The following is a 24219-nucleotide window of genomic DNA, read 5'->3' on the forward strand; positions in this document are numbered from 1 at the left end:
TGATACCTCAACCATTGCCCTAGCAAACGTTGGTCTACCCCACGACTCCATGCACATTGTACTAGTATACGCATCCAACATCATGGGTATTCCAATTTTTGACGCAATTGCACTCAATCCATCGTCTGTAAAACCCGTTAGAGGAACATCAAACAACTTAAGCCACACAGGAACTTTCGTAAGGTCCTCTTTAGTGAGTGAATTATCTGGAGACCAACGGTTTAAAATAATCGGAGTATTCCTAATCATCCATGGACCATTCTCTAAAACGTCTAACATCCCTTTCTCACTCGAGAACTTAAAGAAAAAGAAGCCTTTTGAATTCATCATAGATTTTTCAATGCCGTATTTTCTCCACACATTATTCACATAATTTTGAACTACTGGAAACGTAATTCTCTTACCAATAAAATAGCCATATAATGTGTTTTGATACCTTTGTGTTGCTTCTTTAACTGAAGATATTGGGATCTCCACATCTATGCCTTCCTCCGGTTCTACCAGTTGTTCCAGAAACCTAAACTTCACCTTTGGACTGATTTTGTTGTTATTCGTGGCATTCAAGTATGAGATAGGAGTGACAGCTTTTTCACTGTTTGTTTTTCCATGAACAAGATTTGGAAGAGGTGGAAATTCATCTTCCACATGCTGTTATTGCACCTTCTGTTGAACCCCATCTATTTTATCCTCATATCGACCCTTCAGTATATGCACCTCTTGTTCATTTTCAGAATCGGACGAAACAGTTGTCGAAACAACACTTCTTTTATCTTCTTGATCAAAACAATTAATAAATAAATAAAATTCTACATAGGTAAAACTGGCATTGGGAATGCCAGTTTCGGCTGACGTGAATAATACTGGCTTTTCAAAGGCCGGTTATACTAACTTTATAAATTTGTTTTTTCAAAACATTAGAACTAAGGGTAAATAACCACTATTTGAAAGAAAAAAAATATTCATAATTATAAAAAGAATTTCGATGAACCTAGTTTCTTACTTGATGATGGATCCTTACACTGTTTCAGTTTAGCCCATTTTATATTCAGCAAATCAAGGTTGTGGGCTGGATCGAATTATGTTTTTCATGTACTCGATATAAAGAGCATCGAAACTAAAAGTTAACAACTTAACTCCAAATTATTTATTTACTTATTTATTTATTTATTTATTTATTTATTTTTCAGAAAATATGAATTAAATTAAATTAGATCGAAAAGTGTTATAATTAGTATAGAACTGATCGCATCCGTTTGACAAGATTCTACGATCTTTTTGACTTACTATTGGACTAGACCCACAACAATGTTGAATAATAGACGTGCAGTTCACTTGTGCGATTCATTTGGAGTTAGTTGAGTCAATTTTACGTGAGTCTTTGTTTGATTTTGTTTTCGATATGTAAGCCACTAGGAGATTTGTTAGCTAGTGGCACATCTTTCTGCTTTCATTTGTGATTGTAAGGCTATTTGAGCTGTGGCGGAACTTGAATTCAAAGACAGGTAGGATAGATGCAAAAATTTAAAAATATTTTATTTTTAGCGGTGTAAACACTAATAAAAACCTTATTTTTTAGTAAATTTTTTTTTTAGTGTAAAATTTTTTTATCCGTTAAATTCAGGTGGGGCGGATACCCCCTCTGGATTACTCTAAACTCCGCCCTGGTATTTGAGCCTAGTATCTCAATGAATTTGTGCCAATTTCATGGTCGTCTCAACAATTTAAAGGCCCTAGACGAAAATAAAAATGGACCTACATATACGTTAATTTTTTTTTTTACTACGCATTAAAAAATAATACTTCAATTTATCTATTTATTTACTTACATTGTATTTAACTATTAAAAACAAGTTACTTTAACTAATTGACAGTTTTTTATTTGATTTAATTAAATATATTGTCAAAAATATTTACATATTTAAAATTTTGGAACCTTCTAAATTTTTGAACCCTAGACGGTTGTCTATCTTGCCTATGCTCAAAAACACTTCTGCCCAATTTGTTTACAATGTTTACATAACTTTCAATTGATATTAGAGCATGAAACTTAAAGAAAGGCATTAGGTCTCAAATATCTCCAACAAAAGAAAATGATGAATGATAAAAAACACATACGCATATCCCACATTTCGATGGTCACCTTGACCACATTATCAGACCGTTGACATAAAACAATGTTTAAGAGACAAGAACTAGTGTAACGATCATACTACAGAAATTTTTTAAGGCATACAAGCTAATTAAGTTTATGCATGTCTCATGCATTGGATTACAAAGTGCCATTTTATTTTATCACATAATTGGTATGAAACAAAAATCATAAATATTCAATGCTTTTAGATTTCACACGATAACATAGCATAACATGCTTCTTCCATCCCAAATTCAATCATATCAGTATTTTTAATTTCCATCTAGAGTTCCAGCACCAGGTCTACAACACATGAAATAACAATAATGAGGTTCGTATGGATAACATATATACGAGTTTTCAAGGTTGCACTTGCACATCATAGTGTATGTTTGCATACTTACACTCTGCGTCTGATTTAATCCAGCATTCTTTGTTTCCATCTGAATCACTCGAACGACAACATTCTTTGTTAATGCACTCGGCACAATTTTTAGAAGCTTGCGGCATAGGAATTAGCGTGATGTAATCAGATGACGTTCGGTTTCTTTTTTGATACTCCTCGTTGGAGTGGATTTCGGACTTAGGTGCAACTAGCAGGCCTTCAGGGTGAACTTTCCTGTGTAGCAATCGTAGAATCTGTACGTATGCCCCACTTAATTAGATGTTACTTAACTCAACTTAACTAATAATATAAAGTGTTTTTTATCAGTGGTTTATCCATACAAACATTCAAATAACTGTTGTAAAAGTCCGCTGACATGTCGGTTTGTCCCGTCCCGATTTGTCCAAAAATGAATTAAATTGGTCAAGGCTAAAATTTTGGGTCAAAGTTGGGCTGAGTCGGGTCCGAGTCGACCAAAGTCAAAGTTATGTAAAGAAAATTTTATATTTTCATATGATTAGATTCTATATCATATATCAATGTTTAAAATATATATGTTTTATGTCAGATATATTTATGTATAATATATGTATGTTTAATTTATTTTATTACTAAAAGTCAACGTTGGTAAATGTTCGAAGCGTCCCCGACCAACCTTGGATTGAATACACATACCTTGTGAGATTTCTTCTCCGTTGTGTGGTGTCGAGAGGAAGAATAAAGCGTTTTTCCTTTTAATATTTTTATCATCGAGCGAACTGTTGAGTTTTCAGTTTCGTATTTCTTTTCACTTTCACGCTTGTTTCTTTTAGCCTCATCAATTTCTTTTACGATTGTTGTTCTTTCGAACAACTCTCCTAGTGTTGTTCTGTGTTCCTTCTTTTTCGTCGCAGTTTCTGGCAATCGAATCATAGTACCAAGTAGATAATCCTGGAGCGGACAAACAACCGATTCATACCCTTTAAATCCAATTAATATTTATTAAATTTTAGAATCCAACGGTAAACCAAATTTCGGTTAGGTGACCTTTATCCCGTCATTTGATTTAGCTAGGTAGTCATTATATGAAAATTGCAATCCTTTTGCAACTTCTAAGTTATGGGATCATGCAATCCTTTTGCATGGCATATTTATCCCATCAACGCCTATTTGTTCCTCATGCTTCGGTGACCCTAAGTTCATGATTTCCAAATCAAGTCGTCCTACTTGTGTAAACGTGTAAACTTAACATACAAGTGGTTAGGTGACCTTTATCCCACAAGCATGCGAAATTCACCTTAATCATATTAGTTTGCTCATAACGGTTAGGTGACCTTTATCCCATTGTGAGTTCCCTAATATTTTTAAGTGTTGCACAAAAGGATGGCGTTTAACTTGTTTGCCTTGTTAATAAGGGATTTTAAGTTTTCATTAATTCTAGTTTGAGAAAACTTTTATGCCATACACCATTATGGTTCATTTGAAATCCATTTTCATGTCTATAAACCATTTTATATATATGATCCTAATCATGTTCTTAATAACCGTTTATTAATGTCCTTTTAGCCATTTTTAATTTAACCAATTAAATTGTCGTTTTGCTTGTTGTTAACTTGTGTGATTAACTTGTAGCATACAAACATACAATCCACAATCATACAATAAACAACCATGCATGCAAAACAAATATGTTCACAATCAAGCCATTTTGGTAGACATCTGTTTAGCCGAAAACAAATGCCACCGGATAAGGGGTTATAACACAAAGTAGGAGATTTTAAATCTCCCACTTAATCTTGCAACCAAATGCTTCTTCTTGTGTTCTTCAAGTCTTCATCATCTTCATCTTTTTACAAAATATATCCTAATACATTTTGTCTAAAAAAGTAAAATTACAACCTAATCTATTTTACATACCAAATATAAAATAAATTACATAACCAAAATAATATTATTACATACCAAATGAATAAATATTAAATCAACCAAACATGCAACCAAACACAAGGTCAAGGCTTAGATTGTGAACATCATCAACATAAGTGATAGGCAATACAGAATCACAAGTGATTGGAAACACAGAATCACAAGTGATCTGCAACACAGAATCACAAGTGATCGGCAACACAGAATCACAAGTGATCGGCAACACAGAATGCAGAATCACAAGTGATTTTGGCCAAAATGACAAACCACTCAAAACCAAAAATTTTACATTCTACTTCATGCATGTTCATAGAATGCAAAATTATAGTGGGTTTAATAACCAACTCGAAGCATATTTCAACAACTTCGGCTCTAGATACTATTATTGGGATTTAACAAGTTCCATAATACTTATAATCATTCAAGAAATAATATTTGCGGAAGCGTATAAATTACCATTTTAAAACTTGTAAATCTTTAACCATTTAAAGTTAAATCCCAAATAGGATCAAGTTGTGAAACATACTTACAAATTAAGAGTGGGTTTAGAGATAATACCTCCTCAAGCTAGTTGAGGGTAGTTTACAAATGTGCAAGATGATGATGAAGATGAAGGCAAGAAAGCTTCTAACTTGAAGCCTCGAGCGTGTAATACCCCAAGCTTTTGATGCACCAACACCTTCCTTTGTTTGGTTAGGATTTTAGACACTTGACTAACAAGATTACCATGCAAAAACACTCTCTTTTTCCCTCTAAACTGCCACAGCCAGCAGCTATGTTTTCATCAGAAAAACTGCAGTTTTTTTTAGTGTATTGCTTGTTTTCTCACTCACTTGAGTCAAGGAATCCCTTGGTTAAAGAGAGTCTTGCATGCCTTAAGGAATATATTGTTTACAAGTAACCAAGCAAGCATGGGATGTCACCTAGGAGTCCCAAAATCTGCATTCTTGTATCATTTAAATAATAAGTATAATTTATATAAAACTTGTTACATTTTATATAAAACTTGTTATTAAAGTTCTAGTTATAAATATAGGTTACTTGTACTTTATAAACCAATTTATAAAGTATAACAAAACATAATTATTTATACATATAAATAATCAAATCCTTAATATATAAATTGTCCAAAAAAATTTATCTCAAGTGATAATATTTTAGAAACCCGATTTTCTAAAATCCAAGTGTCGCATATTCGTTTAATGATCCAATAGTTAAGATCAAATACGTTTAAGGTGTCGGTAAGCTTGTTATTGGGTATGACCCGACTTGGATCATAACATATCAGCCACATTAATTAAATACGTCTCTCGGGCATACGAAAAACCTACACTAGAACCTTTGCCAACTCATGATCGTTGAGTTTCAGTTCATTGTTTAGAACCGGTATGCAAAATGTTGGTGTCACTGGTTCAGTAGTGACAGGTTCTGTCGAAAGAGTCCCTATTGCAAGGATTCCATGAAAAAACTTCAGAAAAAGCATCAGCGGCTGATTCTTCGTTTGTATGCTCTTGATCCGCTCGTGCAGTCTCTATGCATGCAAATGATTTACGATATTGTGTGTTGCTTCAAGCCTTGGCATAATTGATTGGTTTAGAAGCGTGTTGTAGGTTGTCAAGTGATGGTTGTACCGTAAGACAGGAACACGAGCTTCCTGCTCATTTATCAAGTGATGGTTAGTCTGTAAACACTTTTTTGGTCCATTGTTTATATTCTTAATGGTCTGTATATGATTAAGTTATACTGTTTGTGAGCCTTAACCCATTCAAGTATGGTTAGGCTTTGGTTAATATTCATACTTGTATACTTGTACTATAATGTAAAGTGGCGATTTGTGAATCAGAACTCAATGGGGTTCCGAACTTTTTCTAGTACTAATAATATTTTAATGTTGTTTTAGTGGTCGTTTACCTTAAGAAGACTACAAATCCGAAAAATATATGTGGTCAGAGTAGTTAAAGTTAGTGGTATTCTATACAATTTAAAGGAAAAACTATAAATTCGAAAAATATATGGGGTTCTGTAGTTAAATTTAGTGGTGTCCTATACAGTTTAAATAGTATTTTCTGTATAAAAATTTTAAAATAGTGGTGTCCCGTGACCCCAAGTGCTTCAAGGTAGATTCGCTAATGTACATGTCACCAAAGTTGGAAAACTCTAAAGATGGAGACGAGTCGGTCGGGATTTCGAGCCGGGGACTAATTAGATGTTGACCAATATTGACTTTTAGTAATATGATATATAAAATATTACTAAAATATTGACTCAACTTCGACCAACCTTGATTTCGACCAACGCAGATCCGACTCAGGCCAACTTTGACTTACTTAGACCTAACATTATAGCGTTGACTGACTAATTAGACACCTTTTAGGTGAAACGGGACGGATTATTTACCAAACTGACTAGTCGGCCGACTACTCGGCCGAGTCGGCCTCCGTTTGCAACACAGCATGCAACTCTTCAATATCTAATATAGATTCTTTTGCTTTTATATATAACTAGTTATCGAACCCTCGCTTAGCGCCGGGGGTTCGGTTTTCAATGTATTTTATTGCGTTTAGTAAAATTATGTTGTGGCTAACAATGATGTCGTTTGATCGAGCCTAGATCCGTCTTCCTCATGGAATTGGATCTAGGATTGAGTGCAATGAGGAGGATTGGGGTGTTGTTGTTTCTTTTGGGCCCTGATGATCGTCTTTCACTTTATCAATCAAGTGATCAACCACCCCGACCCGGTCTTGATCATTGATTAGCATGATTCACCTTAACACAATGTAAAAGTTCCTTGGGCAAAGTCACAAGTGAAAATTATAAAGGCCAGAGCAAATAGCAGAGAATCAATAATGCATAAATGAGAGGCCAAGCTCCCTATTTATAGTTTCTGAAATATTCGCGGTGTGCTGATCGCGGATTGCGGATCGCGGATTATCGCGGATCAAGGATTTACGGATCGCGGATCATGGATTGCGAATCTCGGATCATGGATTGCGGATCGCGGATCGCGGATTATTGCGGATCGCGGATTTCAGCACGCTTGTGCGGATTGCGGATTTCAGCACGCTTGTGCGGATTGCGGATTTCAGCACGCTTGTACATTACGCAAGGTAGTGCTATGCGCACTATCAAGTCCCCCAAGTTTGGTATTATATGCTGAAGATATATAATGACGAACTTGTAAGTATGCAATCATAGAGAATATAGCAATATATACACTATCAAGTCCCCCCAGTTCGATATTATAAACTGAAAGTATATGATGTCGAACTCTAAGTGTACAATATGCTTTGCTCGTGAAGTTATGTGCAACGCACGGCGCTTGTTTATCAAAGAAAAAATCATGTTGCAACGTTTATTTATATAGCGCTTTGTTATATATTCATAATTTCTAGACTTGTCCTTTGCAATTTCCATGTTTATTATTGTGCACATAATAAACACGTACTTATGCGAAACAATCTTTTATATATTATGAATCTTCTAAGTCCGACAAATCGATCCTTAGGCAATCAATTAGCATTGCGAAGCATCTAAGTATGGCGAGATCAAATACTTAGGAAATTTAATCCTTTCGCAACATTTCGCATACACATGCAATTTCATGTGATTCATCCAAGCGGGCTTTCTTCAACGCTTAGGCATTCATTGTAATTTCACACGCCAAGTGGTTTTCATTTGAAAAATCAAAGTACGCGTCCGCACTTGATAAAATTTGACCACGATTTGATGCTTTTTTAAATAGTATATTATTCTTGAGAAATTTGCCCGAAGCATATATGAAGCAAGTCAATTGAAGCTTACGTTAATATAACATATAGCACATGACATATTTTAAGCCTATCTTGCCAATGTGCATTTGTATTATAAGAACATATGGTTTTAGCCTTCATGACCTCATGCATCGTGTGCAAAATCAATCAATAATTGCAGCCATGGTTTTAAGCAATGCAACCACGAATTCATTTACTTTTGCTTTCATTTGATCGGTTTCGGACACCGGGAATTTTTTTGCTAATTTCAGCGGTTTCGAACACCGCGCATTTTTGCCAACTTCAGCGGTTTCAAACACCGCGAATTTTTGTTAACTTCAGCAGTTTCGAACACCGCGAATTTTTGCTAACTTCAGCGGTTTCGAACACCGCGAATTTTTTTGCTAACTTCAGCGGTTTCGAACACCGCGAATTTTTGTTAACTTCAGCGGTTTCGAACACCGCGAATTTTTGCTAACTTCAGCGGTTTCGAACACCGCGAATTTTTTTGCTAACTTCAGCGATTTCGAACACCGCGAATTTTTTTATGCTAGTGTACGACCCATTATGTGCTTTCACATATTGCAACCAAACACCTCCACGTATTTTCCTTTTTGTTACACGTGTATTATCTTTATTTGTTGCGCATATGTGTGTTGCTTTTAACCACAAAAGAACACTCCGCAATGTTATTGCACGTGTAGAACACTCCTCATGGCCTGAATTAAAATAATATTCTTCATCATGCACACTCATGAACAATTCATCCAAAAATATGATATCACGTGGAGTAGCATTCTCTTGTTAACTAAACTTGCGTTTAACACGTGTTATGCACGCAAACCCATTTGAGCAGCGTGGAAATTCACCAAATATTCTGCTGTTCTTTTACAAGTAGCATTTATGCATGGCTATCTGTAAATCAATTTCCCAAGCATCATTTTTGCAATTAAAAAATGTAGCACTGATGGCATGCTTCTTCATGCACCACTTTTGTCATACGTATTTAATCTAGGATGATTAAATTCAATTTTTACTTTTTCATTATAATCCGCGTGACGATGTCATAAAAAACATGAACATCGCTTCTTCTTTATTAATATTGATCTAGCAACATATTAACTGCACATAATGCAGTAATCGGTACTTTCAAAGAGGGCAAAGCCGTCGTTGCAAGATATCATCCGAGTTACAAATAAGCAACGCGAAATTTGAGTGGGTAACGTTTCTAAAGCCATGGTTAGGCTGTTTTTCAAGACCATGCTCGGGCCATAATCGGGCACCTTTAAGACTGAATACGCATTTGTTTGAAAGCGAAAGTCGAGGTTACTTGCAAGACCTTGTTCGGGCCTCAATCGGGCACCGCGAAGTCTGCATACGCGATGTTTCAAAGCGAAATTCGAGCTATTTGCAAGACCGTGCTCGGGCCTCAATCAGGCACCGCGAAGTCTGATTGCGCAATCTTTAAAAGCTAAATAAGAGCTGTTTTCAAGACCATGCTCGGGCTATACAACCGGGCACCGCGAAGTCTTAGTACGCTCATTATCGTTAACGCCAATATTAGGCAACAATTAAGGCAGCGTAAATGTCATTGCAGCTTACTTTTGTGTGTTCATGCCGCAAAAACCTCAAAATATCAACAAATCATGCGCAATAATATTGCACCTAATTTCCTCAAATTGCACATGCGAGCTGCGTTTGGGCAACGCCAAGTGTGCGTGCAAAGTTATGAAGTCAAACTATTCTCTTTTTTTTTTTTTTTTTTTTTTAGCAAAGATGAGCTGCAATTCAACCCATTATAACTACTTAATCAAGCTATTTTCAAGCCATAAAAAGGCTGATTTAGAAATAGTATTCTAAACGTAAGTACACATCTCAGAAGGCTGCTGTAAATCAACCGACATTCTGCGAAGAAGTTGTTGTCAATCAGGTCTATAACGCAATAACAATTAACTGTATACGCAACAATTTCTTCAAACGAAATTTTATATCCGATGGCAATATCATAACCGGATCTTGTTGTACCATATGCCTCGCAATATGTACATAACAAGTTGGCGTTTAATTCAATACTTAATTGAATTCATCTTAATCTTAGCCAAATATTGACATATAGCATGAGAAATCAACAGGTGTCAAGCATCACATGGTGCTCACAATTTCGCAGTATAATCAAGTAATTATGTGGACATAAAATAATGTCAGGTGTGAAACAGACTTATTTTAATACATCTTGAAATTCGCACATAAATTAAAGTATCGCATGTCATTTTTCAATTAACTTCCATGATACTAATGATACGGGCGAAGACTTACAGATCTGATCCAGATTTGACACATTTGTTCAATTACCGAAGAGATCACGAACTATGCTGCGAAAATTTGCCCGCAATCATTAAAATCTGATTGAAAATTCTCTAATCAGCGAGATTACGTAGTACGTTGTTGTGTCCCACGGATGGCGCCAATTGACCGAGCCTAGATCCGTCTTCCTCATGGAATTGGATCTAGGATCGAGTGCAATGAGGAGGATTGGGGTGTTGTTGTTTGTTTTGGGCCCTGATGATCGTCTTTCACTTTATCAATCAAGTGATCAACCACCCCGACCCGGTCTTAATCATTGATTAGCATGATTCACCTTAACACAATGTAAAAGTTCCTTGGGCAAAGTCACAAGTGAAAATTACAAAGGCCAGAGCAAATAGCAGAGAATCAATAATGCATAAATGAGAGGCCAGGCTCCCTATTTATAGTTTCTGAAATATTCGCGGTGTGCTGATCGCGGATCGCGGATTATCGCGGATCGCGGATTTGCGGATCGCGGATCATGGATTGCGGATCTCGGATCATGGATTGCGGATCGCGGATCGCGGATTATCGCGGATTATCGCGGATCGCGGATTTCAGCACGCTTGTGCTGATTGCGGATTTCAGCACGCTTGTGCGGATTGCGGATTTCAGCACGCTTGTACATTACGCAAGGTAGTGCTATGCGCACTATCAAGTCCCCCAAGTTCGGTATTATATGCTGAAGATATATAATGACGAACTTGTAAGTATGCAATCATAGAGAATATAGCAATATATACACTATCATCGTTGAAGCGCAACTCGAGTCGAACTAAAAGGTATAACCCATGAGAGATTTAAATGTTATTTTAAATTAACAATATATGTGCATCTCCGCGTTTCGCTATGGAATTGTCGACTTTTAAAAATTTAACGCAAAATCAACGTTTATGAAAAGTACCCCAAATATTTAGCGTTTTTTAAAAAGCGTCCGTTTTGCGTATAGCTAGTGACATTGTGTTCCTAAAATTATTTCGAGTTTAACGATGGTGTCGGAAAAATTTAACTCGTTGCGAGCGAGAAGATATGACCCGTTGAATATTTGGGTGGAGTTTATTTAAGATTTTTTATGAAAATGGTTATTTGACACTTTACCCCCTGTTTGGGGGGTCGATTTGAATTTTTTTTAAAAGTGTGGGGAGCTATGTTGGTAAAATGAAATTTAGTTAAAATTAAAAAAAAAAGGTGAAAAGTCGAAAATGCCCCTGGTTACTATTCATAACTTTTGTCTATTAGTTAATATGTAAATTACTATTCATAACTTTTGTCTATTAGTTAATATGTAAATTAATTGAAAAAATTACGCCGTTGGTACCTGTGGTATGTAACCATTTTCATCACAGCACTTGAAGTTTAATTTTTGCGTCGTTGGTATCTAAGTTTAGTTTGAATTACATGGTTGGTACCTCAAATTAACTGTCATCATCTTTTAAACGTTAACCCCTCACATGTGCCACGCATGTGAGGGTAGTTTCGTCCTTGTACCAACGGCGTAATTTTTTCTATTTAAATGAGTTAGTGATAAAAAAAAAAAAAATATGATTATTTGAGATATTGGTTATCTTGATGAGTTTTCTTATCTCGTTTCATTTCTTATATATTTGTATCTCTAAACGTAGTGTATTCGAGTAAATTATTTGAGATTAGTTATGCTTGTTGATGAATGCTAATTGACAGATGCTCAATATTATTGTTTTCAGAACCGTACTTTTTGTTGATACAATCATACAATTATTACACTCATTCGTCATTGTAACATACTGGTTGTTACATCAGTATGTTTTCATTATATCAGTATGAATTTTTATACCAATATTGTTCAAATTTCTACTGCAATTTTAACCTTGACAGATGAATATGGATTCAAACGTGCCTATTGTATTATTAGTGAATTTGATGTCATTTCAGACAGTATTTCCGTTGCATATTTGCAGAATTATTATGTGACTCAAAGTACATGAATGACTTACTTGGGGAATATTCTGTTACTGGTTCGTTGTTCGTCTGCCTGAACTTGAGCTGCATCCAATCTAGTAACTGTAATGAAGATGAAGATGGTCAACAGAAACCATGTATCACTGAAATTGCTTTGTAATGTTACAAAATTGCTATAAAGTTCAAAACGTTACCTTCATTATTTGTTCGGCTTTAAAGAACTGAGTATCTGTGCTATGGGGAAAGAAGATGAAAAGTTCTTACTTTTATTGTGATCTTTAGTTATCCAATTATGGCAGGGGACAAGAACATAAAGAAAATAACAAACCTTTGGGGCTGGATACATGTGCAAAGATGAAATAAATTTTTGACCATTTGATTAATAATTTCTGGACCAAGAAGATTGCTACTTGTAAACTTGTTTGCCATGTGCTAGGATTGTATTTATGTAATTGTCAATCTTGTAGTAATATGTTATGGTCTTAGCTTTACTATTTTTACACATTCTGCATGTGTTTGTTTTAACATGCATATGCGCGTTATCTAGCCGTTCATAGGTTATACATAGTTGACTGACTTGTGCAATTTGCGAAAAGGGCTAACTAAAGTACACTATTATCCTTGTGGCTCAGATCATTCAGTAAAGTCTGAATATCTGTTATGCATAATTGTCATGCAACCTAATATCTTGACATTGTCTATACTTTTGCCCAGGGTTATGAAATTAATAAATGCATACAACTTAAGGGTGAAATAAGCTGTCAAGACGGGTTTGGGTTGAAATGGGAAAATGGGTCAAACAATATTGATTAAAGAAAAAAAAAAAAGCATTGTTACGATGATGATCTAAATCTTTGATAAGATGATTTTAGGTGTTATAATGATATCATTGTCATTATACTTATAATTAGAACATGACTTGGGGCAATTTTCAACCTGCTTCACTAGTACTCCTTAAGCAAATTATTTGGTTTGGCTCATTTTACCAAATTAACTGTGATTAAAATGTTGGAAATTGGCACTTGGTTCTCACGAGACATTAGATTGAGAAGTTTTGAAAGCGGAGGTCCCTAATCGAGCCGTGGTGCATTACGTTGCCCTTGATAACAATGAATGAAGAAACTGTTAATGTAATTGTAGCATATGGAAGATGTATATACACAAACTTGCATTTAGATGATATTCATAAACTTTAACATCAATATCTTTTCTGTTTGCACAAATTGTTATAATGCTAAAAGAAAGTGTTAGTACACTATGGTTACTGAATAGTCAAACGTTCTCCATTTAATTTGGAGACCATAGCCAGTTGCCAGTGTGCAAGTTTCCAAATATTAAAGTTGTTGGTGTGTTGTACAAGATCTGGGAATATATGTGATATACATCCTAGTGAACCCTTGCTTTCATCTCATTTCTAGAAAACCTACATTGCTATTTGATTATGAGTTGGTCTCTCTTATAAAAAACTGTCTATAAGTGGCAACTATGACCCATTAACTTTCAAAAACTTGACTCAAGAATTTTTTTTTTTTTTTTTTGTAAAATATGAGTTGAAATTTTTGAGCAATACATGTTGGCTAGCGTAGTGGTTATAGTCCTGATACCCGTACAAGTGGTTTCAGATTTATATTTTGGACAATGGTCGGAAATAGTCACGAGATAAACCGGATAGGCCGAGTATAAATACCCCTTTCTCTTGGTAGTGAGGTAGTCTGTACCACTGTTGCAAAACACCCCGTCTCGAGCCGTCTCGACGGTTTGGTGACTAATCCGTCCCGTCTCGAAGAAAACCGTCTAATATTACAGTCAGCGCACAAAATTCGGGTCAAAGTTGAAAAAAATTGGGTCAAAGTCGGTCAAAATTCAAAAAAGTCAGAAAATCGGTAAAATATATCGTGTTTTAGTTTGAATTTGTTGTATTAAATTAACGATGATAGCAATTATGGGTACAAATTAATTAATTAAATTTTTTAGCTTTAAAATATGTATACATATATGCATTTTTATACTTATATATTTAAAAGTCAACTTTGGTCAACGTCCGTCTCGACCCCCGTCTCGACCCCGTCTCGAACGTCTCGACCTTTTTAGGACCCGACCGTCTCGACCCCGTCTCACGTCTTTTGCAACCTTGGTCTGTACATTAAAAAATCTTATTCGTTTACTGTTTTCAAATTGGTTATTGACTTGTTTCACTCTCTTGTAGCATATTTGGTTGTGCGTGTCACATTGTATCCATAAAATAGAATCTACCAAGTGTTACTTTCGTTGGTTTCTGTATGGAATGTATGTATTATGAATTTATGATAGTACCTACTATTACTAGGCTTCGGTCCGGACTGATGCAAGCTTGACGTTCAAAAAAAAAAAAAAAACCTACTATTACTAGTATGGTCCTCATCAACTACAAGCTATACCTGTGTTTTTGACCACCCTATAAACTAAAAAGGTATATGAAACCCCTTAACTCAAATTCAACTAAAATTCGTAGAATACTGTAATTTTTGGACTGATCGAGTATTAATCATTAGTTATACTTATTGACATTCTTCCTTCAAAACAGACATATTTATTAAAATGTCATATACTTAATATCAAGGTTGCAAAAGACGTGAGACGGGGTCGAGACGGTCGAGTCCTAAAAAAGTCGAGACGGGGTCGAGACGGACGTTGACCAAAATTGACTTTTAAATATATAAGTATATAAATGTATATATGTGTACGTATTTTAAAGCTAATAACTTTAATTACTAATTTTTACCCATAATCGCTATCACCGTTAATATAATACAGAAAATTCAAACTAAATACAACAAATTTTACCGATTTTACCGACTTTCTAGCATTTCTGAATTTTGAGAGACTTTGACCTGATTTTGTTCAACTTTGATCCGAATTTTGACTGTTGACTATCATATTAGACGGTTTTTTTTTAGGCGGAACGGACTAATCACCAGACCGTCGCAACGAGTTTTGCAACGGCTCGAGACGGGGTTTAACGGTGCTTAATATACACTAGTCCAATTACCAACTAAATCATTTTATTATATTCTACTCCGTAACTTTTACTATCACCTGGGTGTTTGATTTATCAGTCAAATCACTACGGGTTTAGAGCATTCCTGTATTTATGGGTGTGATATCCAATTTGGTCTAAAGTTCATTTGTTGTCCCCTCATTTCCAAAATCACCCACCAATATGTATCAACAGTCATTGTCTTCTATTTTAATTTAAAGAAGATAACCCCAACATTTATCAACAGTCATTATCATTATCATTATCATTATCATTTATCATTTATCTTCTATTTTATATCAAAAATTGTCCTGTACCTATGATATTTACCGGATAACCGCTGAATGTCAGCTCCGGCAGCATAAAGTCAAAACAGAGACCAATGCCCATAGGGTAGATAGTATTAATTAATATTGATGATTGATTGATTGATAAATAAATAAATAAAAACATGGAGATTTTTAAAAATATCTCTACACATTCGGACACCATAGACTCCATAAACGCCAATTAAACAACCCCATCACATCCGGCAGCACTTTTCTGGCCCACCCTTTATGATTATGACTCGCCGCCGCATCTTTAACTACTTCCGCCAACTCCGGTGAATGCTCCTCCGCCACGTCATCATCCAAAACATGTTCATCTACACTCTCTTCATCTTTCCCTTCAACCAATGCCACGTCATACTCCGGTAACAGTTCAACCTTTTCCGGAATGTAAGCTTTTCCGGTTAAACGGCGATGACCCATTTTCTCTTTCTTTTTACCACCTTTCTTCTTCTTCTTCTTTGACTGTTCATTGTTGGTCAAGCTTTCTTCAAATGCTTCAATGGCTTGGTGTATTAAGTCACGGTTAGGACTTGAATCCCATTTGAACCAATAACTGGTGTAACAATCGAAACAATAACAATCAAAAACTGGTGGTTTATGAGTGCTTAAATTTTTCTTCTTGTTATCGAAAGTAGTGGATTTTGTAGAATGGGTTATTAAATAAGCCAAAACTTGACGGTCTTCAAGTGATAAAACGACGACAACTAAGCTAAGAATGGCTGCCGGTAAAAGGTTTAGAACGGAAAGTGAGTCTCCGGCCGGTGAGGTGACCGGAGTAGAGGAAGATGAAGGGTATACTTTACCTATGTTTTTCTTCTTCTTCATATTGTTGATATTTTTGTTGCTATTATTATGAGAATTGCGCCTGACTAGGTCATAAAGGATGGGATTATTATTATCTTTTTCGATGAAATGGAAAATGGAAAAATAAAAATAAAAATAAAATTAGACATTTTTTTTTTTTAAAGGCAGCCTACACTACACACGAAACCACGAATATTTATATCTCACTCTCACTGCCTCAAGTGAGGCTTGAACCCACAACCTCTTGATTGAAGGGTTCCTCTCATACCGTCAGGCCAAAGGCCTTTTGGTAAATAAAATTAGACATTAATTAATAAAATATAAATTATGAGGAAGGTATTGGAATTTTTTAGGTTACATTGAGGTGGGGAGCAATTAGGACGATCAGTCTCACGTTACTAGGTCACTTAGGCTAATGCAGCACGGCAGCGTCACCACCACCGATGATGATTTAGCATTGTTGACGCCTCGCTAACGCGGAGTCACTCATGACGCACAAACAGCGTAAGTCACAGTCGAAACGGAGAAAAATGTTGACGTCAAGCACGCGTGGCTGTTTCTAACCGTTTGACTCAAACGTTAATGTGACCGATTGCTTTTTTTTCTTAATTCCGAAAATAATTATTTATCCTATATATATACACACAATATATTCATTCCAAACTCGCCAACAATCTTCATCATACTTCAACTCAATTCAAAATACACACAAAAAATGTCTAGCCTGAATCGTCCCAACAATTCTTCAAACCCGAAGATGAAGACGATTATTTGAATTATGGTAATTATCTCGGTCGAGGTTCGTCAAATCGAAACAATCTTCAACAAGTTCCCATAGTTAAGCCTCAATACCGACAATTAACACCCGAACAACAACACCAAATGTTTTTGAAACAACAAACATGTATCCAATTTACAATATTAATACATCAGTTCTAATATGTATTGGTTTCTAATCAACCTAACAAATACAACATTAATAATACATTAAATTTGTGCAACTAATTGATCAACCATAATGTTATAGCATACTCTATAATTGATCAATCATACCGTTATAGTAAACTTCACAATTGGTATTATAGTCACAAAAAGTTTTAACGTTTTCTCTGTTCGGGTTATTCGGGGAAGGGCTAGTAATTCGACTCCATACTCTACTGTACGCAGCCCATTAAGAATACTCTCTGACTGTTTTCAATCCTTCTCTGGTCACCCTAAGATTCAAACCTAAAATATCTTGCAGGGATGTTAGGACTCAACCACTCAGCTACCTTGAAATGGTGTGGTATTATAGTCACAATTTGACAAATAAAAGTTGCAGCAAGATTCACAAAATAAAAATGACAAGAGAGAAAACTCATTCGCAAATTTCTCACTTTAATGGTCACTAAGATCATTGCAGTGAACTCACGAAAAATTTCCTTTGGCGCATCATAGAGCAATCACTACTAAAAAAAGCAAAGGAACCACTTTTAGAAACATGTTTTTTAATTAGGGTGTAAAAACAGGTTCCTAAAGTAAATAGGGACCGGTTATTATTTGGGCGGACCCGTTTTTAATAAAAACGGGTTTTTAAAGTAGACTTTAGGTACCTGTTTTTTTAATAAAAACCGGTTCTAACATTAGGAACCTCTTTTTTGGCAAAACTGGTCTCGATTCTCTTACTTTAGAAATCTGTTTATTTATAAAACCGGTCTCGATTCCCGCTCTTTATTACACCCTCTACCCAACCAAAATTCAAACTCATTCACTTTTTTTTCCAACATCTCCAAAACACAAGTTTTTTTACACACCAACATCAAAGATACATAGCTTTCCAAGTTCAAAGACCTAAAGATGAGGTCGTCGAATTTAGTCTACATAACAACCAAATTAAGGTTAGTGTCTTTCTGTTGTTACTTACTAGTATAAATTTAGTCTTCCTTTTAATTTTAAGTAAATAAAAATAAAAACCCATTTTAAAATACAGGTGTTAGCTAGCTTAACTATTGCTAAAGGAAACCATGTTTGTGACGGACAATTGTCAATTGAGGCCAGGATATTCAGGATTATACCTGGCAAACCAAACCCAAAGTGTTGAATTTGGGTCTAGGTCTTGCATATGGGTCAAACGGGTCGAGTTGTAAAGTTTTCAGTTTTTGAGATTCACATCCATAAAAATTGGTCCAATGAGTTTTTTTACAACATATTGGGTCTTAGACAAAAAAATAAAAAAATGGGTCGACGGGTTCAAATCTGCCAAGTCTAATAGAGACGGGTCCAACGGGTCTTGTATATGGGTCCAACGGGTCGAGCTGTAAAATTTTGAATAAAAAAATGTAAAACTAAAATTTTATTAAATAAAATGGTTCTCGACCCGACCCGACCCGACCCGTTGGGTCTCGACCCACTCTGACCCAACCCAACCCGGGTCCCGACCCAACCCGTTTGACCCATTTTAAATTCGGACCCGTTTCGACCCAAACCTATTTGGGTCTCGACCCGTTTGCCAGGCATATTCAGGATATATATGGTGCAAGAGTTGGTATCGTAACATGAGATATTGCATGAATATGATAAGCAATTGATCAGAGGAAATTGCCAGAATCTAAGATAGTTTAGAAAATGATCGTATATTGACTAACAAAACTAAGCATATATACTGTGGTTTACATGGTCTGAAATGTCCCGTTCATATTGATTATAAATATTTCATATTAATTGATTTCGTCGCGAGGTTTTGACCTCTATATGAGACGTTTTTCAAAGACTGCATTCATTTTTAAAACAACCATAACCTTTATTTTATCGATAAAGGTTTTAAAAAAAAAACATTACGTAGATTATCAAATAATGATAATCTAAAATATACCGTTTACACACGACCATTACATAATGGTTTACAATAAAAATATATTACATCGAAATAAGTTTCTTGAATGCAGTTTTTACACAATATCATACAATCATGGACTCCAAATCTTGTCCTTATTTTAGTATGCAACAACGGAAGCTCTTAATAATCACCTGAGAATAAACATGCTTAAAACGTCAACAAAAAATGTTGGTGAGTTATAGGTTTAACCTATATATTTTCAAATTAATATAATAGACCACAATATTTCATTTATTCAATAATCTTACACTCGCAAGTGTATAAAAATCATTCTATGATGAACACCTGGTAACCGACATTAACATAATGCATATAGAATATTCCCCGCATACTCGCAAGTATGTCATAAATTGGCAATCGCAATCATCATATAAATCGAAGTATTAAAGCATTCCAAATTCTAGAATGGGGTTTGTTAGGCCCATAGATCTATCTTTAGGATTCGCGTCAATTAGGGGTCATTTTCCTAATTCTTAGGCTACCAGACTTGAAGGGGCAATATTCGGTTTAATAATCCAACCATAGAATGTAGTTTCGCATACTTGTGTCTATTTTGTAAAACATTTATAAAGCTGCATGTATTCTCATTCCAAAAATATTAGATTTAAAAGTGGGACTATAACTCACTTTCACAGATTTTTCCTTCGTTGGAAATAAGACTTGGCCAATGGCCACTGGTCGATTCACGAACCTATAACAAATATGTACATATATATATCAAAGTATGATTTAAATATATTCACAATATTTTTATTACGTTTTTATGATTTAAGTTTGTTACAACTAGTTGTTCATAGTTAGATGTACTGAAATAAATCAATATATATCATCTCGAATCAATCCACGACCCAGTGTATACAAGTCTCAGGCTAGATCACAACTCAAAGTATATATATTATTTTGGAATCAACCTCAACCCTGTATAGCTAACTCAAACATTACTGCATATAGAGTGTCTATGGTTGTTCTGAAATATATATATATATAGATGGGTCGATATGATATGTCAAAACATTGTATACGTGTCTATGGTATCCCAAGATTACATAATATGTATAAAACAATATAAATTAGTTAGGATATGTTTAGTCTAGATTTGTTATAAAATTTTCGTAGCTAAAACTAGCAAATTTATTCAATTTTGTTTTACCCGTCATTTCTTCGTTTCAAATCCATTTTGAATGATTCAAGTTGCTATGATTTCATAATGAACTGAAATTTATGAAACTAAACAGAAAAAGTATAATTTTATAGTCAAAAATACAGGCTACAAGTCATTTTTTAAAGAGGTAGTCATTTCCATCGAAAGAACGACATCTTGATGACCATTTTGAAAAACATACTTTCACTTTGAGTTTAACCATGATTTTTGGATATAGTTTCATGTTCATAAGAAAAATCATTTTCCCAGAAGAACAACTTTTAAATCAAATTTTATCATAGTCTTTAATTATCAAATCCAAAACAGCCCGCGGTGTTACTACAACGGCGTATGTCGGGTTTTACGGTGTTTTTCGTGTTTTCAGGTTTTAAATCATTAAGTTAGCATATCATATAGATATATAACATGTGTTTAGTTGATTTTAAAGGTAAAGTTAGAAGGATTAACTTTATTTGCGAACAAGTTTAGAATTAACTAAACTATGTTCTAGTGATTACATGTTCAAATTTTCGAATAAGATAGTTTTATATATATGAATCGAATGATGTTATGAACATCATTACTACCTCAAGTTTAGTAGGTAAACCTACTGGAAGTGACAAAAATTAATCTAGCTTCAAAGGATTCTTGGATGGCTTGAAAGTTCTTGAAGTAGAATCATGACACGAAAACAAGTTCAAGTAAGATTATCACTCGAAATAAGATTGTTATAGTTATAGAAATTGAGCCAAAGTTTGAATATGAGTATTACCTTGAATTAGAAAGATATCTTACTGTAAATAAGAAAGATTTCTTGAGATTGGATGATCACTTGAAATGGATTAGAAAGCTTGGAAGTAGACTTGTAAACTTGAGAGTATTCTTGATTTTATGAAACTAGAACTTATAGAATTTATGAAGAACACTTAGAACTTGAAGATAAAACTTGAGAGAGATCAATTAGATGAAGAAAATTGAAGAATGAAAGTGTTTGTAGGTGTTTTTGGTCGTTGGTATATGGATTAGATATAAAGGATGTGTAAGTTTGTTTTCATGTAAATAATTCATGAATGATTTATAATATTTTTTGTAATTTTGTGAGATATTTCATGCTAGTTGCCAAATGATGGTTCCCGCATATTTAATGACTCACATGGGTTGCTAAGGAGCTGATCATTGAAGTGTATATACCAATAGTATATACATCTAGAAGCTGTGTATTGTACGAGTACGAATACGAGTGCGTACGAGTAGAATTGTTGATGAAAATGAATGAGGATGTAATTGTAAGCATTTTGGTTAAGTAGAAGTACTTTGATATGTGTCTTGAAGTCTTTCAAAAGTGTACAAATACATCTTAATACACTACATGTATATACATTTTAACTGAGTCGTTAAGTCATCGTTAGTCGTTACTGATGTGCGTAGAGGTGTATATGAAATAGCTTTATTTTTACAAGGAAATACTATTAAATACGATACAATTTTACACAAGATATTTATTTATTTATAGAATGGATATACTTAAACCTTGCTACAACACTTATAGGCAGTGTACCTAATCGTACAGTAGTGTAGTTTTTAGTAAGTCTGGTTCGTTCCACAGGGAAATCTTTTAAACAAAGCTTAACGCTATATTAGTTTTAATTTATAAAAATAAATATATATATATAAGTAATATTATTAATATAAAGGGGGTTTTTACCGTTTAATGACCGGTTTGTCGATTTTAAAACTTTAGTCGCAGTTAAAACCTAATGTAAAATATTAAAAATAAATACAACTTAATTTAAAGCACAAAGTAAATAATGATAATGAAATTGCGATAAATAAAATTGCAATAATTTAAATTGCGATAATTAAAAAGTACGATAATTAAAAGTGCAATTAAATACAATGACAATAAATAAAAGTGCGATAATTAGAAGTGCAATTAAATATGAAAATAAAGGAATTATGCTTATTTAAACTTCCGTAATCATGATGTTTGACGTGTTGATTTTAGTTTTATGCCCATGGGTTAATTGTCCTTTGTCCTGGATTATTTAATATGTCCGTCTGGTTTTTGTCCATAACAGTCCATCAGTCATAAATATAAAGTGCGAGTATCCTCGTCAAATTATCCTTATACCCGAAGTCAAATATTCCAGCTAATTGGGGACTTAAACTGTAACAAGGTTTTAATACTTTGTTTAATAATTACACCAGGATATCAACTGCGTGTAACCCAAGGTTTTAATACTTTGTTATCAATTATGCCAAGTGTCCTTGAACATAATTTCACCCGTGTTTTAATAATTCCATAGACTATTAATCCATTCCTGTGTCCGGTTAAATGAACGATTATTCGTACATATAAATATCCCCCCCATCGTGTCCGATCGAGTGTATATGGTTATTTATTGGTATGTCCAATTGTAAATCTTTATATTAAAATTAACAAACTATCATTTAGTTAAACAAATATAAAGCCCACTAATAGCCCATAGTCTAATTTCCACAAGTGTCGTTCTTTTGTCCAAACCCCAATTATGGTACAAAGTCCAATTACCCAATTTTAGTATTTTTAGCCCAATATCATGATTACTTCGACTTAAATAAGCATAATAATAACTTAGCTACGAGACATTAAATTAAAAAGGTTAAACATAACTTACAATGATTAAAAATAGCGTAACGTTACACGGACAGAATTTCGACTTACACCCTTACAATATGCGCTAACATACCCTTATTATTAGAATTAAAATTAAAATTAAAATTAAAATTAAAATTAAAATTAAAATTATATATATATATATATATATATATATATATATATATATATACACGTTGAGAGTTGGATGGATGGATATATATATTTTTGATGCACCAAACTGCGACTTTTATAGGCATGTGGGCTGGAAAAGGGCCTCATGCGATCGCATGAGCTTTGCCCTTCAAGGCCATGCGATCGCATGGCCAGCTGGGGAGGCTCAAAAGTCTTTAAAAACGTGGGCTGCTTATTTATTTTTTATATAATATAATATATATAATTAAATTTAATTATATATATATATATATATATATATATATATATATATATATATATATATATATATATATATATATTATATTATATTCTTGTACTCCGTTGACTTGTAATTTTTAGTCCGTTGCGTCGAGCGTTGAGAGTTGACTCTAGTCCCGGTTCCGGATTTTCGAACGTCCTTGCGTATAATTTAATATCTTGTACTTTGCATTTCGCGTCTTGTACTCTTGTAATTTTGAGACGTTTCTCATCAATAATTGGAACCACTTTGATTGTATTTTGTACTTTTGAGCTTTTTGGTCGTTTGCGTCTTCAATTCGTCGAATCTGTCTTTTGTCTTCACCTTTTATTATTTAAACGAAAATCACTTGTAAATAGAACAATTGCAACTAAAAGCTTGTCTTTCTTGAGGGATAATGCTATGAAATATATGTTCATTTTTAGCATTATCAAATATTCCCACACTTGAGCGTTGCTTGTCCTCAAGCGATATAGTCTTGAAATATACTAGAATCACTTCTTTATTCTTCACACTTTGTACATCAGTGATTTCTATACGGCGGTAT

At 34.3% G+C, this 24219-nt stretch overlaps 2 protein-coding genes across 2 annotated transcripts; both read right to left on the bottom strand.

Moving 5' to 3' along the window:
- Window positions 1-2348: 2348 nt before the first annotated feature.
- LOC139870603 (protein LAZY 1-like) lies at window positions 2349-12654 on the bottom strand. The gene is made up of 5 exons (XM_071858384.1): window positions 12649-12654; window positions 12490-12556; window positions 3192-3475; window positions 2536-2770; window positions 2349-2434 (listed from the first exon to the last, which is right to left on the bottom strand). Exons 1-5 carry the CDS (start codon window positions 12652-12654, stop codon window positions 2415-2417), a joined length of 612 nt encoding a protein of 203 aa, XP_071714485.1. The 3' UTR covers window positions 2349-2414.
- Window positions 12655-15762: 3108 nt separating this feature from the next.
- Window positions 15763-16650, bottom strand: LOC139873588 (uncharacterized). Its single transcript, XM_071861526.1, has one exon. It carries the CDS (start codon window positions 16625-16627, stop codon window positions 15944-15946), a length of 684 nt encoding a protein of 227 aa, XP_071717627.1. The 5' UTR covers window positions 16628-16650; the 3' UTR covers window positions 15763-15943.
- Between the last annotated feature and the right edge of the window lie 7569 nt (window positions 16651-24219).

Source organism: Rutidosis leptorrhynchoides, chromosome 10 (assembly GCF_046630445.1).
Source record: "Rutidosis leptorrhynchoides isolate AG116_Rl617_1_P2 chromosome 10, CSIRO_AGI_Rlap_v1, whole genome shotgun sequence".
NCBI lineage: Eukaryota > Viridiplantae > Streptophyta > Magnoliopsida > Asterales > Asteraceae > Rutidosis > Rutidosis leptorrhynchoides.